This window comes from Schistocerca serialis, chromosome 2, assembly GCF_023864345.2.
Source record: "Schistocerca serialis cubense isolate TAMUIC-IGC-003099 chromosome 2, iqSchSeri2.2, whole genome shotgun sequence".
In the NCBI taxonomy this organism is placed as follows: Eukaryota; Metazoa; Arthropoda; class Insecta; order Orthoptera; family Acrididae; genus Schistocerca; species Schistocerca serialis.
Genome location: NC_064639.1, coordinates 542,771,102 through 542,785,839, shown reverse-complemented (window position 1 = coordinate 542,785,839; position 14,738 = coordinate 542,771,102). Strand labels below are relative to the sequence as shown.

The 14,738-nt window shown below is 42.5% G+C and overlaps 1 protein-coding gene across 1 annotated transcript in view; it reads right to left on the bottom strand.

The window, feature by feature from the left end:
- LOC126456194 (transcription factor SOX-3-like) overlaps positions 1-8,543 on the bottom strand; it is a 270,067-nt gene extending 261,524 nt beyond the window's left edge. The window contains exons 1-2 of the mRNA XM_050091947.1: positions 8,447-8,543; positions 7,549-8,206 (exon numbers count right to left, since the gene is read on the bottom strand). Of these exons, the coding sequence (XP_049947904.1) occupies positions 7,549-8,206; positions 8,447-8,543 (755 nt within the window). The remainder of the gene's footprint in view (positions 1-7,548; positions 8,207-8,446) is intronic.
- Between the last annotated feature and the right edge of the window lie 6,195 nt (positions 8,544-14,738).

Genomic DNA, 14,738 nt, shown 5'->3' with positions numbered 1-14,738 from the left:
GCGATAACTTTGAGCTAACTTTCCAAGTGCTTGTCTTGTACTCTGCTCACCAGAGAATGGGCTCGATATTCATATGATACGTTTTTCGTGATTACCACATCCGTACTCCGCAATCCACCTTAGCGTATGTGACGGAGGGAACTTCCTGTACCATTAAGTATTGCTCCCTTTCCTGTTATATTCACGAATGGTGCGTTGGAAGAATGATCGTCGATAAATCTCTGTGCTCTCTAATTACTTCAATTTTTCGTCTTGGGTCGCATGTGGGTATGTGGGAAGAAGTTCTATGTTGCTGGACTCTTTGCGTCTGTGTGTGTGTGTGTGTGGTGTGTGTGTGTGTGTGTGTGTGTGTGTGTGTGTGTGTGTGTGTACGTGTGTGTACCTGTCCCTGATGCACAATGGCTCTCGTGTAGCGTCTGCAACTGGAGTTCGCTGAGCATTTCCGCAACGCTATTGCACCGACTGTACAACCCTGTGACGACATGCGCCGCTCTTCTTCGGATCTTCTCTACCTCATGTAATAATCAAGTTCACTAAGGTCCCAGGCTCACGAAGAATACTCTAGAATCGGCCAGAACAGTGTTTTGTGAGCCACTTTTTTGTGGATTACATTTCCTTCAGATACTTCACTGAATTTCAGCGTGTCACCTATTTTTGCCGTTATTTCTTTTATGTAATCATTCCACTGTACATTACTCCGGATGATTGCTCCTAGGTATTTTACGGTAGTTCCTGTGCCGGTGAGGACGTAATCGGACAGTCTTGGATCTATTCAGTTGTTTATGCGTAATATGATGCATTTATTTACATTCAGGGTCAACAGCCAATTCCTACAAAATCGCCAACCCTCTTTTGGTCAGCCTGCATTTCACTACTGTCCTTAGGCGTTGCAAACTTCCAAAACTACATCGAAAGAGTAATGGCGCTTGACTCCTCATTTTCTGTTCAGACTTTTTATTCCGTCATGTCATTCATGTAATCTGTCTTAAAATCTATCTTCACATCTTTTATATATACATTTCTGTTATAGTCTCACGGCTCCAGGACATTTTCTGAAGAGCGGATGCACTAATGTAGTCTCAACTCCTGCAGGAGTCAGTAATTTGCGAGTAGGGTGCTACATTGCAGTGTGCTGTAAGTTGGTAATTTGGGTCGGTCAGGGCACGTGTCCAGATGGTCGAAGTGGTTAAGGCAGTCACTCATGAGAAGTAGTAAACCTGTGTTGGAGTTCCGGTACGGCACAAATTTTCAACTTCTGCCACTGCGTTCCACAATGCACTGTGCGGCTGAAAGTCGCTGGTTTCCCACCTACCTTTTCCCTTTCCTTCCCATTCCTCCATTCGATATACGGTTCACATCTTTCCTTCGAGCGATCCATCTCCTACTTTTCACGACCTCTCAGCAGATGTCAGCTATGCGGCTCACACGATCGCCGCAACTTCTATCTGCTCAACGCTCGAACCCTGCAACTTGTCCAATGCTGCGTTTACCACCCGTATACGAACTTCACAACTTGCATCAGATCTATGACTTTATCTCGGCCATTCACGGCAATACCACAGCAAGCCATATTGTAGGTACGTAGATATGTTAAGCTGGATAATAATATTCGTATTACAATTAAAAAATTAAATTATTGTTTGAAATGCCGTAACCGACAAAAGAATGACGAGAAAGTGTTTTAGGGAAAGAAAATACTTAATAATGAGCTTGAATTACAAATACTCTTATTCAGATTTTTTTTTTTGGATGCCGTTAACAGTTGAGCCTGCACAAAACACACTTCAAAAAGTGTAATATATTCATTACGCCATTTTGTCTTTGCGCGATTTTATTCTTTTTCTTGGCAGATTTTGGTAGAGAATCATAAGCGACTCTATTTAGACGAATGTATAAGTCTGTTTGCGCTATTCTCAAACTGTACACTAATTTGTTGCTAGGCTTAGCAGATTCTAACAATTATTTAAAACGAGAATGAAACCACTCGCACCCACTTGTCGTTCTACAAAGGGTAGATACCTCTCCCGCCCAAATACATGTACTTCCTCTTGTACCTGAAGGGGAAATTGCGGAATTTGTACCTGAAAGGGAAGTTGCGGAATTTGTGCGGGGGGATTAGAGAACGATTCCTCAACCTTAACTGTATTGCAGAGTTCGTGTCCGCCCATAGCAGTTAAATGCTAAATTTACAAATTGGAAGATCCGATACTTTAGATTTGTTATCATGTGCCATGTTTGGAAACCGCAACAATGTAGTAAAAGCAGATAACAATAAGTTGTAACACCGTAACAGTCTGGTCCAGTTGTTCAAACATATTGCACTGTAAGATAAGAACAATTTAAGTCGGGTAAAGAAGAGAAAATTTTCTAGACAACAAAATACAACGTTAACGGTAATTTCACTTAAGACGTAGAGCAAGTGTTAGAATTATTGCCCTCCTGAAAGGAGAGGGTAAGGTATTCACGTTGTCGTGCGAGCAAGGTGGATCGTCTGCCACGTTCGTTTTCTTGAAACTTACGTACTGACGTTCGCCGTTATTATAAAGGCGGGCTGCTTTGTCTGCCACGTTACAGTGAAAGCATCTCCCTCATTTCAGTTTTACCGAACATATGTTCGTCTGCACGATTAATGTACGTGTATTAATTAGCAGTCGTCACTCCCTCAGTATCTTCCTCCATCTAAAAAGCTGGCTGATTCTTGCGCATGCTATAAAGAGTTGCGTCCAAGTGCATAATCTGAAATTGCTGAAACCTTCCGTCGTGCTATTTAACAACGTTATATATATCCGTGTCATTTTAGAAAAAAAAAAATTTGGTTACCTTCCGTTCTGATCCACCGATTTGAAAATTCAAGAACCAGGAGGATAACCATTAATACTGACTATTATGAGAATTCTCAATTAGTATCGTCTTTCTTGTCTTAAGCTTATCAGAATTTAGGAGTATTTCTCGCCAGATGCGTTACACTTTTATTTACAAAGCATCTTCTTTGGTCATTCTGGAAATATGGAATACATAATATTTTTTTACAATTTGCTATTTACAGATTAAAAATACAAATAACAAAATGTAGAAACAAATTATGTACACCACATTTCCCCAATAACCACTGAAGATGCTTTTAAACAGTAAAATTGAAAAGCGTCTAGAGAAAAACACTCTTACACTGCAGTGAACCTAAGACGGAAATACTGATATTTAACAGCTGCTGGGGAAGAAGGTCATCCAAACAAAAGTATTATACGAAATACCTTTTTCTTAGGATCTATGTACATTTAAGTTTATGCTAATGCTGGATTTAGTATAATAAATTACTAATACAGATACAGATATATGAAACGAATTTAAATTCTGATTTTTAGATAACAGAGCAGTGTAACTATTAACTGTTAGTCAAAGAATTATTGCACAGTCTTCAGTTAATTTCTGCATTTAGAAATCCTCAGCGAGTTAATGACCAGCCGCATTGTTACGCAGATATCTGCTAAGAGAGGGTGCAACGCACGAGGATCTAGATACTGAAGGGAAGATATTATGGTAACAGCAAGTGTTGCACGGAAGGCACGAAGTTAATATTAGTAAATGCTTAATTTCTGCGGTCAGAGTCTCTGAAGTTGATTTACAATTATTAATCCGCGTTCGCAACTACTAAAAAATGCGTGGTTAAACTACCATATGCGTTTCCTTATATCGATTTCAAATATTGACAGTGATCTGAAATGAAACACTTCTGCGTTGTTACGAAAATTTTTTTTATTTAGAAATCAAACCAAAAAGTTTGTAAATATATTTCATACCAAGCCACGGACGACGTTTGAAGTCAATAAAGCGAAACGCACATGGTAATATAAACAAGCATTTTTGCAGAGTTTAATAAAAATTAGTGATTTACTGAAGGCTGCAAATTCTACTGCGCAAAAACTAGTCTGGCGGAAGTCCAACAGATTAAACGGTGCAACTTGCAAAATAAGACTGGACATTAAACTATACATGAAACCCGTTTTTCATTAAATGTAGCGAAGAAATAGGTGTATGAATGGCAAAACTATGTACTAGATTTTAGGGCATTATGTATCTTAGCTCCATCCCGAATTCTATTTTGTAAAGCAGTTGTCTTAACTGGTCGAAGTCAATACGACAAACGACACGTTTTGTTTCATCTGGTAAGTGACGAGGATTATTGCGTCACATTTGACCGCATTTGCTTGTTGAGCAGAATAAGACAGCGCTAAATAAAACTTATGGCGAACCAATAGGTAATCCCACAGATTAACTTCAAGAATCGGAAGCGTAATAATACTGTTAGTTGCCAAAAACGCTACATTACGCTAAGGGAAGATCTCCGCGCACGTCCGACGCAACTCTGCAGATTTCGTAACACCAGAGGCACGAAGTGACGTTAGTTACTCGTCACTGGCGAGTGTAAATGGCAGTAGCGACCGGAAACAAGACGCCTGACAAGCGAAGTGTGAGTGGCATGCAGCCGCGCCTTGGCGATAGTTCACCTCGCTACGGGAAGGGGATCGCCGGCTTCCCGAAACACTGTCGTTACGGTCAGCCTTCAGCTGGTTGCACTGCCACCTGCGAATGCCCAAGCAGTCACCAAACGAAGGGCGGCTTAAGCAATTAGTTTGGCTGAACTTATCCTCTTCTGTAATGGATAGCAGCATCTTATAAATAGTTACTGCAATACGCTGTTACTGTCACCTCTTTTATCCAGGGTAAATATGGGTTCTGCAAGCTGTGCACACGTAGTTAAATGAATTTTGTAATATAGCGGGATGCATTTAGAACACTGAGGTTACATTTAAAGTGTAGAGTTTAATTCATCTGCAATAAGATTTGTGATCGAGAGACTTTTCTCTTTATTTGTAATTGGTAATTGGTGTACACTTTTGGAATCAATAATTATATAACTATTTTCTACATTTATCATAGAGATGAAAGGTCACAATTAAAAGAGGAGTGACAGGCATCATGTAGCTTAAAGAGTTACAAGACAGCATGTCGGAGACCGTAATGTGTATCCATTAACAGAAAAACGTTTTTACCTATATATGAACAAAGCTTTCTCACTTTCACAGTAGCGTGGTTATTTTAGATAACGGCTGGATGTGATTATCTTCCGAATAATTCCTGACATATATTTAGGAATAACTGCTGCGGTTCCTCTCAGCGTAAAATACATGCGAGTAGTCGTAGAAATGTCTCCACTTTCGACTGCACGCCCACTGACACGAGTAATAAAAGTAATGGCACAAATCAATCTTTAAAATAATTAAGTGCAAGCTTTTTACTTCTATCATAATTTTAAGGGTAAATTATATTCTGCATTCTTTTTCGGAAATGAGCAAATAAATAACTGGCACGGAAAGTAAATAATGCATCAGCGTCACGCGTTACAGTATGACTTCATAATTTACTGCTACAAAAAGTCTTAATTTCCGCCTTTAGCTAGCAACGTCCAGTGTTTTTTTTTTTTTTCAGACATATTGTCTGCATGAGCTACATCTGAAAGCGTTGTTTTCAAATCAACTTACGTCAGACACATAAGCCCACTATGGTAACCGCTTTCATTCCAGACAGGCAGAGAGAAATTTATTTCATTCGAGTGCTATTGCGATTGCAATCCTCGACGAGTAATTTCCATTTTTTTAACGCTACAACTGACGTTCATGGGCCCATTATTTATTAAAAGATTATCGGAATAGTTGCCGTTGCCACGTAACAAAAACTGTTCCTGCCTCGACACGTGAAATCAGATTATAAAAGCAGTCAATCTTCTTGTGTCACATAAAAGAAAAAAATGACGTTTACTGGTGGAAGCACATGTTAAATTTCTTTTGCAACTAACTTGGTCACATGCAAGTGAATCTGTCAAGCGTTTTGACTTCATTTCCCTTTAAAGAAAAATACAGATCGATCTCAGCTTATCGACTAGATCTACAAACATGCTAAAACATAGGCTGAGTCAATAAGTTTCTTGTACATTGTTCTTCGCTCTTTTAGACAGTTACCCTTCAATAGCTTTTAACAACAATTACAAGAAAAGTAACTTGGATTTTACTTTCATACATCAGTTGCCGTTCCTGGGAAAATAATCTTCTGAAACGGCCAACCTAATTATCAATGATTTTATTCTTTAAAACAAGTTTCATGTACGACGCCCATATTTAGAGCACTTCACAGCTTATTTTACATTATTAAATAATTGTAGGTTTTGTAAGGGGAGCTAATCTCTAACAGAATTCGGCGAAATTAGGGAAATAAATCTTTCCATTTACATTATGTCCAACAGGAGAGCGATTTCTTTCCTTCGCTCAGACACTAGCACAAAAGTTCGTTTCTGTTGAACTTTATTGTAAAGTAAACCACATAACTCTCTGAAGGCAGGCGGCGGAGCTACACAGGTTGGAAAAATAAATTTCTCACTTACTGACTAATCGTAGTCACTAATACAACCGGGTGTGAAATGTTTCTACCGATTCGGGTTAAAATTCGTTCGCATATTGTTATGAATCTGATTAATTTACATATGTCATAAATTGGCAGAGGAATGTCAGTTTGAAGTAGCTCACAACGAGTAATTGGACACTCAATGATACAATGTATCATCTACAGCTACCATCGCTCTGGAGGTCAACATGTCATCTGTCAACAGCGTTAATTCCAAAACAATGGTGCGCGTAAAATATGTCAAAGGATTAAATCCGAACATGCACTTACAACGAAGTGTTTGCGAATTTTACGCGCAGTTAGTGGACTGAGGAGAAGGATACGGAAATGTGGCTCGGAGATATAACCGGCACATTAACTGAGATTTTGAGTGTCCACTGAAGTTAGATGTTTGGGTATTAGGGAAACTGATTTTGAGTCGTCCGTATTTTAAGACTTGCTGTTGTCTTCAGATCTAAGACGGTTTGATGAAGTTCTCCTTTTCATCTCTGCACAGCTACTGCAACCTACATCCTTTAACCTTAATGTTTTCAAGCCCTAGACTCTCTACAAAATTTTGACTCCCTTTCACTTTCCTCAGTCACCAAACTGATGATTTCTCTACTCATGAAGATGAGTCCTATGATGTGATCCTGTCCTTTACTCACATTACACCACCGATTTATTTTTATTGCTCATAGTTACTCGATCTACTCATATTATGCATTCTACTGCAGCATCGCTTTTCTAAAGCTTCGATTCCCTTCTTCCCTGGGTTGTTTATAGTACACGTTTCACTTTCGTACAACGCTCTAGTCCATTCAAATGCCATAAGGAAAGGGTTTCTAACATTTAAATTTATATTCGATGTTAACAAATTTCTCTTTACCGGACATGCTTTCCCTGCTGCTGCTACCAGTCTGCATTTTACACCATCGCTGCTTCAGCTATAGTCACATATTTTGTTGCCCAAATAACAAAAATCCTTTGTCTCATTTCTTACTCATTGCGCTATGCAAAATTAGTTTTGTCTTGCCAGATCTATGTATTTATTTATTGGTTACATGTAACAGAAACAGGCGCACTTGGAGAGGGACAGCCGCGGTGAGTTACCTCATGAGGTGACCGGTGGCCCTCTGGTGCAGATCCAGCTCCGTGGTGGCGGCTGCGTTGTCTCCGGACGGTAGCAGCGGGGACGCACGGCGGCGTCGGTCGGCGGCGGGAGAGGGGCCGAGCTGAGCTAAGCTGGCCACGCACGGTCGGTCACTGCACTGGCACGGCGCGTCACTACGAGCGAGGCATGGCTCAAACGCGCGCCTTGTACGCGCGCCAGAGGAGCACTGCGCCCGAGCGCGCGCCTGCACCCGCGGCCTCCCCACCAGCGCGCCCCGCCGTGACGTCACGGCCAATAGCACGCAGCGGGGCGGGACCGACGACGCGTTCGTTGGCAGCGCGCCGCGCCGCCGGCCACGCCCCCTCGCCGCCGGCGGGGAAGACCCGCTTTTGTAATGAAGTTGCAGGTGGAGGCGGAGGAGTCCGCGGAAGAAAAGAAGCGTAGCCGCCGCCGCTGCGTTCGTCGGAGGCGGTGCGGGTGGTGGCGTCAGCGGTGGCGGGGAGAGCGTGGGGCTGCCGCCCTCCTCCCGAGCGATGGGAGGCGTTTGTTGTGAGCTGCTTAGACTTCTTATTTTTATTGTCGGCGGTGGCTGCGGCTGCCATGCGGCTACAATGGGGGCGGCGCTGCGGACAACTTCCGAGACGAGGTGACCCGGCCCTCCGGCGGCGGCAGCGGCGGGCGTCCAGGTATATAATTAACCGTAACGCCATCGCCTACTTCACGGCGGCCACAATAGCGCAGTTAGGCGCCGCGAGGTGCATGCGCGGCAGTGGCGGCGGCTGGTAGAGGGCAGGTGTTTTATTGCACGCGGCCCATTAGGCTGGTGGGCTTTGTTGCGTGATGGTGACCGCGGGGGATCCGGCCCTCCCCTGCACGCTGCTCGCTGCTGCTACTGACCTGGAACAGCGCCCGCCGCGCCTGCTCCCGTTCCCATTGTCCACGCCTGTGGAGCCCGCATGCACCAGCGGCAGACGACGCCTCCCATTGTCGCCATCGCATCCGTAAAAGGATCCTCACAATAGGCGACAAAAGTTACAATCCTCATAAAGCACTGCTCTTGTTTCGGAATAACACAACAGCAGGAAAAACGAGTGAAACGTCACCTGCACTGAAGCGTCCTTGCACTTGGAAACTGTATGCCCGGCCGAATATTCAACCCAAACCTCTCACTTTGTCTGACAACCCTTTTCAACCAATTTTCAAACCCTCCAGAATTTTTCCTGTACACCTTGCTGTGTGCAAGAAATTTTTCCAGGGGGAAGAAGGGGGAGGGGGAGACAGGTTATATGAGCTCAACAGATACGGATATTGTCCACGAAGTGCAAGAGTCTAACTTCGAATCTAAATGGGAAACACAGTCTCAGTCTCTGAGATGAGTCCTTACAGCGTTTATTCGACGGCAGATTAAAAAAAAATCGACTGAAGCATCAGCTTTCGTTACAACATTCTTCGTTCATATTGTTGTGAAAAGTACACTTAATGAAATGTAACTGAAAACGTAGTTAATATACAAGAGACATTGAACAGGTAATGAACTTTTTTTCCTCGGCCAATTTCAGTTGAAACAAGTGCGGAAGTTGTTGTGGGACATCGTGGAATATACCCGCTTGAACCTCTATAGCGCCATGAAATTCCGACACGTGGTGGTCCTATTCGTAGCCTTCAAGATGCCGTCTACAATGGAGATGAGCTCGAAGCAGAGTGTTGTCAACGAGTTTCTTTTGGCAAAAAATCAGAGAATCACAGATAATAGTTGGTATTTTCAGAATGCAGAGACCTGGCAGTGAACGAAAGTTGGGTGAGGCGTTTGTCATCATCACAACAAGTTTGCGCAAACCTGCCTGATCTCCTGCGTCTAGCCGGCCGTACAGACCCGTGGCTCCTGCAAAGTAAGAACATGCGGACTGTCATTCGAGGTGGCCAAAGAATCGCAGTGAAACACCTTGCTGTTCAACTGGGCGTCTCTATTGGTAGTGCTGACACACCCATCCACCAGTTTGGGTACTCCAAGGTGTGTGCCCGCTCTGTGTTCCTGGCCGCCTAACATAAGACGGACGTCGCACCTTCTGACTTCCAGCGTTTTCCCCAATGAAGGATCCACTCCACGGTGTGCTGTACGTGGGTAATGGGGACGTTATTGATGCAAAGAACTTTGGATCCGACGTCGACCATGCGTGCATACGGGTACTATCAGTAATGTCTCATAAGACTGTCGGATTCATCGGAGATTATGTTGAAAAATAGAGTTCTGTAATCAAAAGAATGGGAATAAAATGGTATGTTGGAATCCTGAATAAAACCAACCTGCTTTCAGAAAAAGAATGTTTTGAATTACTTATTGGATTCCCAGTGCATAAACATAACAAGCATGTTATTTGTGACAGATTGGAGGAGGGGTACATGCTTCAAGTTCACGCGACAAAATTTAAAGGAAACAATCATTCAAAAGGATACAAACTTTGTCAAAAAAAAAAAAGAAAAAAAAACTGAGACCGAAATGGGTGACATTTGATCTAAAATACAGAATAGCAGGCCTATTTAAGTCCTTAGCACTCGAGCGGCCATAGTTACTTTCACTGTGCAACATCTGTCACATTCTGTGAAACTTCGCGTGTACACTGGTTTCACGCAGAATACGAGGATAGGCGGCTAGTCTTCTAGACAGTAGTGTCCTGGCTAGCCTTTTGTGACATCAAGTCACTTTCGTCGTAAGTTTCCAAGATGTGAAAAACATCGTTCCACACTATTTCCTCATCTAACCTATAGACGAGAATTGATCCGTAATCTGCTCGTGCGAGCTGGTTCGTTCTCACTCGTCAGGAGCGAGCGAAGGACCGGTTCAGGGTGACTAATGGTGCGGACAAAATGGCTCTGCGAGAGAAAATGTTACTAACGAGGCTAATTCGGCAGTAGGTAATGGCATTTTCTACAGGCGTGTATCGCTTTGCGGGGGGTATTAATGCGTTTCGTAGCAGATTTTTTTTTCTAAGGGCACCGTTCTGGTGAAAAACGACAGTGAAATGATAATTAATTTTGTTTCAGTATTCCAAAGTTAAGAACGAAGCCAAGTACGAAAGGTAGCTGCTGCAGCCTTACGATAAATGTCGTTTTCGGATGAAGTGTAAATTCACTTCAACGTGTATTTCTTGACCATTTTATCCATGTGTTAAATATAAAGACACAGGATTCGAAGAATATTACTCAATTTATATTTCCCACAGAAATTGAACTCTGGTGCCACTTTCTGAATATTGCTAAATCAAAAATAACCTCCTAAGAGGGAGTCTGCCAGTGAACTACTTTGGTTGGATATCAGACTGCACATTAAAGTTGCTCCCAAAGTATGTAGATCCTAAAATCTACCTATTGGTTGCTGCAAACCTGTAAAATTTTCAATATTTGTCAAGGTAAATTTGTTGAACTGAATCGCTCTTGTTGTCATGTAAACATGACGACCTACTTTACTGTGTATATGAATTAGCAATAATTTTTATTGGTTTGAAGAAGGCTCGTCAGTGAACTGATGGTTCAAATGGCTCTAAGCACTATGGGACTTAACATCTGAGGTCATCAGTCCCCTAGACTTAGAACTACTTAAACCTAACTAACCTAAGAACATCACACATATCCATGCCCGTGGCAGGATTCGAACCTGCGACCGTAGCAGCAGCGCGGTTCTCGACTGAAGCGTCTACAACCACTCGGCCACCGCGGCCGGCTCAGTGAACTGAAACAAGTAATCAGAAAAGGAATTTTTGTCGATCTTGACATAGGACTTCTTGTTCACATATTTTAACGTAACAGTCGTCTGTCTTCCAATTTGACAATGCCAAATAACAACGCATAGGCTAATGTTGCGTGTGCGTACTGACCTCCAAATCGTTGAAAACAGAACACCTACCGGCCAACGTTGTTGTGATACTGTACTCCTTCCCTCTGTTCGTCATTCAGAAATGCATTCGGCCCTGACTTTATTTCTATGGATGATAGTCCGCGATCTCATAGAACAGCGCAAATGGAAAGCTCTTGAAACGAGACGATATTCGGCGGATGGACTTGCCTGCCCATTTCCTCGACTTAAATTCTATCGACTACGTATGGGATGCGTTGGGGAGACACACTGCAGCACATCCACATATGGGATGGAAATTAGTGAACTATATGAAGAAAAACGTAATTTAATTACAAATTACAGCTTTCACACACTTTATTCAACACGTAAACGTCACTATAGATATTCGTATTTACGTTACGACATGTTCGATATGCCTGGATCAGTGGCGATGATGTGGCGCAGACGATTAGCGAAATTCTGCATGACCCTCAGAAGTGTCGGAACACTGATGCTGTCGATGACCTCCGGATAGCTGTTTTCAGCTCATAAATTATTTTGAGGTTATTGCTGTACATCTTGTCCTTAATATACCCTACAAAAAGGAGTTGCATGCGTTCAGATCCGGAGAACATGGTGGCCAATGGAGACTCATGCTAGTGGCCTCTGGGTACCCCAAGACAGAATGCGGTCCTGAGAGTGCTTCTTCACGACATCAAACACTCTCCTGCTTCGATGGGGTCACTTTGGATAATGAGGATGAAATCATCTTCCATGCCGTTGACGTACCGTTCGGAAGTCACCATGCCAGCAAGGGAATGTCGTACTGATTATTCCGTGATTGAACATTGCACGCCACACAGTCAGCCGTTGAGGGTGAAGAGACTTCTCGATCGTAAAATGCGGATTCACAGTCCCCCAAATGCGCCACTTTTGCGTATTGACGAACGCATCTAAATGAAAGTGGGCTTCGTTGCTAAACCAAACCAAACAGCGCATATTGATTCCTATCATGCCCCGTGGCGAATCGTGCAGTTGGAACGTCCTAACACAAACCGTTCAGAAGTTATAACGATCTTATTTCATATAGTTCAATAACTTGTACCCCGTACATCAAGGACCATCCAGTAGTCGGCAACCACGCTGATGAAGAAATGGAACGAGAACTCCTTACCAACCTTGTGGCCACCATGGGAAATCGTTGCAGAGCATGCGTTGCCGTCCGTGCCGAGCACACACCCTATTAAGCACCAGGTCTCACCTTTTGTAATGTCCAGGGGAACGTCATTAATCGTGCCGACTTCCGTGTAGTTACAGTCGTTGAATTAAAGTGCCAATCTGGTATACCAGTTTGCTTCCTCCTTCGTGTACGCTACTCCGTGCTCCGCGTTCGCTGGTAGTACATCGCATCCTATACTCCACATCGCGGCATTCAGGGACACAGCACAAAATGTAAATGTCATGATGCTCATTTTATACTTGTTTACCCACGCAATCGTCCGTTGGACTATCTAGTGTCGCTTTGGCATTGACTTACGTTTTACCGCACCTAGCCCAACCGCTGTTTTCTAAAAATGTTATATGGTACTTATTTTTTGTTTTCTCATGTGTACTACTGCGCGTAAAAATTATTATTAGCTTCGATCTCTTGTATATTTTCAGTATCACACCTCAGGATGGGCTTCTAATAGCCCGAAACCGGTTGTGGTTTAAGCACTGAAAAATAATTTAAAAAACGTCATAAATGAAACGGTATTTTCAACCTCTATTACTTTTGAAGGTTAAGTTTTCAATTTCAAATTTCAAATTCATCTGCAAATCGTAAGCCTGTACGTACGAACAAAAAGCAAAACACTTAAACATCGGAAACAAATCACGCAATATAATACAGTGAAGACCCCATCTAGTCATTATGAAAGTTATACACATTTAGACAAATGGTAGTAAGTCACACTTCAATATGTAATGAAAATTATCAGTTTATTTGGAACGTCGTCTCTTTAAAAATCTTTGCGTGGTAAACACACAGCGACACACTGCCTCTGGTGTCTAGAGGTTGCGTTATTGGGTAGAGTGCGAGCAAGCAAGTAGGTAATGGAAGAGTCAAGTCGCAGCCTTGGGAATTAGTAGTTGTTCAGTCGTGGAGAGAGGGTGTTGTACTATGGCGGAATGGTCAGCTTGGATAGCGGATGTGCTGCCCAGAGATTTCTGTTTGCTATGTTCCATGATGTGTAACCTGAGGGTGAAGGTGATTTTTAAGAAGATTTTATAAAGAGACAGCACTGCCTCCGTTAATGCTACCACAAATTCGCGTCCACGTGGCATATCTACATACGTACATCCACTTTTCTAATGTGTGTGAAATTCGGCGATCGACTCAGATACCTTCTTCATGTGCTGCGAGTTTTGGTGTTAGGCCGGCCGGTGTGGCCGTGCGGTTAAAGGCGCTTCAGTCTGGAACCGCGTGACCGCTACGGTCGCAGGTTCGAATCCTGCCTCGGGCATGGATGTGTGTGATGTCCTTAGGTTATTTAGGTTTAAGTAGTTCTCAGTTCTAGGCGACTGATGACCTCAGAAGTTAAATCGCATAGTGCTCAGAGCCATTTGAACCATTTTGGTGTTACATGTACTGGACTCAAACCAGACTATGAACTATTGTTGCTCTCAGCACTTCAGAAAAATATATCATATTTTGAGTTCAGTAATTATTATTGTCCAAAGATTTCATTGTGTCCAATAACATGTAAATGTTGGTAATAAGGAGAACTATCAATATGTGTTCAATATTGTAATTAGCCATCTCCCATTTAGATTAGTTAAACAGTCTCTTATTAGGAATCATAAAAGAATGGTTCATCTGAGATCATCAGTCCCCTACACTTAGAACTACTTAAACCTAGCTAATCTAAGGACATCACACACATCCATGCCCGAGGCGGAATTCGAACCTGCGACAAATAGCAGCCGCGTGGTTCCGGACTGAAGCGCCTACAATAGCTCGGCCACAGCGGTCGGCTAGGAATCCGATAAAACTAATTTCATGTTAGAAATGTTTTCTAGAAGTAGACATCATGGCGTACGACAATACGGAGAAAGACAATACCGATTGTTCATATTAGTTTGAGTTTACTTCTCTGTCATTAAAAGGACTGAATATAACTTCGAAATACTTCCTTTCGTCATTTATAAATATTTCACAAAGTATATTACCACAGCTTAAAGAAACGTATATTGTAAAATTTGCGTTGTCACGACTTGCACTTTTGCGTGAACAATAATTGATGATTTTGAAAAGTGAACTAGAAACCAATTTGTAAAAACAACGGTTAAAAAAATAAGAACTAGAACGCAAACTGC